Source organism: Crocuta crocuta, unplaced genomic scaffold, assembly GCF_008692635.1.
Source record: "Crocuta crocuta isolate KB4526 unplaced genomic scaffold, BGI_CrCroc_1.0 scaffold217, whole genome shotgun sequence".
In the NCBI taxonomy this organism is placed as follows: domain Eukaryota; kingdom Metazoa; phylum Chordata; class Mammalia; order Carnivora; family Hyaenidae; genus Crocuta; species Crocuta crocuta.
In genome coordinates, this window is record NW_027532208.1 from 527,485 (window position 1) to 531,990 (window position 4,506).

The 4,506-nt window shown below is 58.9% G+C and overlaps 1 protein-coding gene across 1 annotated transcript in view; it reads left to right on the forward strand.

The window, feature by feature from the left end:
- COL26A1 (collagen type XXVI alpha 1 chain) overlaps positions 1-1,994 on the forward strand; it is a 120,794-nt gene extending 118,800 nt beyond the window's left edge. The window contains exon 13 of the mRNA XM_077777859.1: positions 506-1,994. Within this exon, the coding sequence (XP_077633985.1) occupies positions 506-669 (164 nt within the window). The 3' untranslated portion in view covers positions 670-1,994. The remainder of the gene's footprint in view (positions 1-505) is intronic.
- Positions 1,995-4,506: the final 2,512 nt, after the last annotated feature.

Consider the following 4,506-nt stretch of genomic DNA (forward strand, 5'->3'; position numbering starts at 1 on the left):
GCCTCCACTTGGCTGCCAGATGGTCTTCCCCAAACCCCAGTCAGGCCCTGCGCCTTCTTTTGCTCAAGTGCCCTCCGTGGCTCCCTGTTGCCCATGCTCGATGTCCAGGCACGTCAAGGCCCAAGCCCCTCCCCAGCATGGCCTGGTGCCCGGTGACACGGAGCCACCACCTGGTCATCCCAGGACCCCNATCTCCCACACAGGATGCGCTTTAGCCTCTCTTCCTCTGTGAAGGCGCCCTCCCCTCGCCTCAGAGTTCTCTGCAGAGGCTGCTACTCCCTAATGGCCTGGGGTTTCCTGGCATGCTGGGAGGCCCTGGCGACGGGGGTGGTGACTGGCAGCCCAGCCCTCTCAGCATTTGTGACCGAGTGAATGGGCACCTGAATGAGTGGGGGCACGTGGGGGTGGACACGCATCCTCGCTGGGCACATGGCTTCCCCGGCACCAGCCGCAGAGTACCTTGCTGTGCTCCCAACGGGGTCACACGTACCTGCCGTCCTTCCAGATCCCCTGGCCTCCCCCGAGGGGGGCTCCGGCCACGACGCTGCGCTGCGAGCCAACCTCAAGATGAAGCGTGGGGGCTCCCCACCACCCGACGGCGCCCTCGCCGCCCTGCTCGGCCCCGACCCCGGGCAGAGGAGCGCTGGCCGGGCCAGCGGTGGCAAGTAAGAGGCCAGCTCTCCAGGACAAGCCCCAGCCCTGCCAGCTCCCAGGCCCGTGTGGCGCCCAAATCGTGAGGATGCCGCTTAGTGAGACTGGGATCCAGGCACTGACGGTCCTGAGGGACGCCGGCTCCCGGGGCCTCGGGGCCTTGGGGACAGATGGCAACTCCGGAGGCAGGATCCAGAGGGCCTGGCACCCTTCGTGGGGCCCTGTCCTGGTCCCTGCCCTCCCCACCCTCAGTTTCTGCAGGAGACGGGCTCTGGGTGGGCTGGGCGGGGCACGAGAATAATCATAATACTCCTCATTTACTGAGTCTGGGCCTGTCCAAGGGGCTTTCCTTACATTGTCTCATTTAACCCTTAGGAGGTAGGCTTGTTACCCCACTTTCCACGGGAGGACAGAGGCTCGGCCAGTGTAAATAACGTGCCAAGGCCACGGGACCAGTGACGGCTGGGGCAGGATTTGAACCCAGGCCTCTCTGTTCTTTCACTCTGGACCCTGCCAGCTTCCTGTCTTCACAGAGAAACTCAGGGCAGGCACGGGGCTATGGGGAGGCCGGACCGGGCAGCAGGGAAGGAAGTCAGGGTCCCGAGCCTCCTTCCTCCACCTCCCCATCCCCGGGCTTGGGGTCTGCTCCGGGGTCTGGTGGCAGCCTAGCCGGCAGCTGCTCTCAGAGGCCAGGGGGACCCTGAATAAGCCCATGACGGTCGCAGGGACTTGGAGACAGTGAGAGAGGAGCACTGGGGGTGCAGGGGCCTTCAGACCAAACTGGCAATCGCCCACCACTGCCTCCCAGTCTCTCTGGACCCGCCCAGCCCCGCCCAGCAGGGCCCTCCTGCCCCTGTGAACCCAGAGGAGGGAGTATTCCTGGGGAAGTCCATCTGAAGAGACCATCACTTGCAGCCTGCTCTCTCCGGGAAGCTGTAGGGCTGGCCATTGACAATCTAGAGAAAGGAGAGACACTGTCCCCCAGGGCTGCAGGCCCGGGACCGCAGAGCAATCAGACCACAGCCCTTAAGGCCTCTCGGGTCCTGGGTCCCCTGTGACCTGGGCCAGCCCTGGTGCTCCTCTCTTGCTGGGCCAGGAACCAAATATCGCGGTGTCACCCCAGGGCCTGTGTCCCCTTGGGGCATGAGTCATCTGTTCCCAGCGTCCTTGGTGCTCCCTGGAGGTTGTGGCCTGGTCCCACCAGGCCCTGGTAACCTCCTCCAGCCCTCAAGGCCCCCGATGGCCCCACACGAGGCAAAACTGGCCTGGGGGCCAAGGAGTGGCAGTCAGAGGCAGCGGGAAGTCTGTAACACTCTGACAATAAAGGTGCTTTCCCCACTGGGGGTCTGGTGTCATGTGGTGGCAGCCTGGTGGCAGTCCGTCCCCGGCAGATTCACATCTAGTGACATTGTGGCTGGATGTGAGGACAGGCGAATCCTGGCCAGTGCCACGCACCTAGCGTGGGACGTGGCTGCGGGGCCACAGCAGTGGAGTGGAGGGTCGTCTGGGGCCTGTGGGAGTGCGCCAAACGGGAAGGAGACCGGGCAGGCAGGTGCACGCACCAGCAAAGGCCGGAAGCCAGCAGGGAGGTAGGGGTTCTGAGGGCCAGGGGCTGGCTCTTCCGGGGCCATCACATTCTAGTCGGAGCCCCTAGCGGCCTTCCCAGTCTTTGTAAAGGATATTTATCAAAGTCAGAGACTTAACATACAATTTTTAAATAATTCAATACATGGGATGCCTCTTTGTACCCTGGCCCTGGGAGTGGAGGGGAGTGCAGAAGGGAGCCAGCTTCCGGCTGGGGGTCCCTACCAGCAGGGTGGACAGGCCAAGGCTGCAGTGTGTCTGCTTGCCCCCCACGATCCCGGCCCCTCTTGTAGACCTCCCCGAGTCCAGGACCCCGTTCCAGTACCAAGAGCAGGATATGATCGGTGGGTGCCCGTGCCATACAGCTGTCAAATACTTTTAACGTGGCTCTTGGCACAAGCAATAGAGGGCGATGGCACAGCTGGGGTGAGAGCGTGCACTTTGCCTCTGACACATGGTCTCCGGCAGAAATTCACGGCTGACCTGCTGCCTTAGGAGAGGGGAGCTCCCACTGGTGGGCTGGATGGCCTTGGTCAGAAATCCGAGGGGCGCCTGGGTGGCTCAGTCAGTTGAGGATCCGACCTCAGCTCAGGTCGTGTTCTCACAGTTTGTGAGTTCAAGCCCCGCATCGGGCTCGCTGCTGTCGGCACAGAGCCCGCTTTGGATCCTCTGCCCCTCTCTCTCTGACCTCTGCTTGTGCTCTCTCAAAAATAAATAAATATTACAAAGAAAAAACCCAAACAAACCTCAGAAGTGGGTCAGAAACCTTGGTCCAGCCAGGCTGGGGTTCCTCTGGGGCATTCCAATAGGACCCCACATTTCCTGCTCCACCCCCTGGGGATTAGAACTCAAGAGAACACAGTACAGCTAGTTTCCTGAGGGCAGGAGGGAATCAGAGTGTGGCTGGACGTTAATCAGACACTCACTTGACCCCCACACTCAGGGACCACGTCTGAGCATTTCCTGTCCCAGAATGCACTGGGAGGCCCACTCCGGGCTGGGTGGGAGGGGTTCTTGGGGGACACATTCTTCTCACTCTGGGCTTGGCATGCTCCCGGATGTCCCCAAGGGGCTATATTCTCTTGCCGGTTGGGAAGGAACTGCCTGAATCTGGCCCTGGTCCCCAGCCAGAGGAGGGTCCCCTAACCCCAGCCCTCACTGCTCTGCCTACCCCATTAGGCTCTGATCTTCTTTTATTTCATTTAATTTTATTTTATGTTAATTCATTTTTGAGAGACAGAGAGAGACACAGCACAAGTGGGGGTGGGGCAGAGAGAGAGGGAGACACAGAATCTGAAACAGGCTCTAGGCTCTGAGCTAGCTGTCAGCACAGAGCCTGACGTGTGGCTCGAACCCATGAACCATGAGATCATGACCTGAGCTGAAGTTGGATGCTTAACTGACTGGGCCACCCGGGCGCCCCAGGCTCTGATCTTCTTTCGGGCAGGGTCACATTTATGTCCCCAGCTCCCAGCTCTGATCACTGTAGTGAGTCACAGCACATTCCCAAAAGGAGAACGACTCCTTTCTGGAACCTAGGAGACAGTGACTGAGGTAGTGAGCAGGGGGGCGGGCAAGCATCCAAGATGGGTTTGGGTCAGAACAGAAACCCCCTCCCACCCAATTAGCCCACACCTGCAATCCCAACTAGCCCTGGTTTCCAGAACATCTCTCTTCCAGACCTGTTTTATGGATGATAAAAAAGAGAGAGAAAATTTCACGACATTTTCAATTACTTGAATTCCAGGGAGATTTATTTCCAATGTTATTAATAAATTCTAATGTCACCTATAACTTTCAATTGCCAGTTAATTAACTTGCAATTGGTGCATTGTAAAAAGCAAATTAAATACTTTTCCAGGCGGGGGCTGGTAAATCTAATGAGCCGGTGTGCCCCGAAGGAGACAGCGGGGCTCTTATGTCCCAGCAAGGAGCCAACTACCTCCTGTTGATGGTTGTGCGGCATAGGCGGGTGACGGTGGGGCCTCAGTGTCCTCATCTGTAAACGAAGATGACAGAACCCGCTTCCAGAACCTTCACGGTATCTGAGGCTGAAGCTGTTTTATGTTCGTAGAGAAATGCGACGAAGGGGCCCCAAGCGTTAAGCGGAGTCGATAGACCTTGCTGCTACACTGTGGGCAGGTCGCTGGACAGGCCGCTGAGGCTGCCGTGACAAATTTCCAGGAATATACCTCTCACAGTTCCGGAGGCTAGAGTCCAAAATCAAGGTGATGGCAGGGCCGTGCTCCCTCTGCAGGCTCTGAGGGAAAT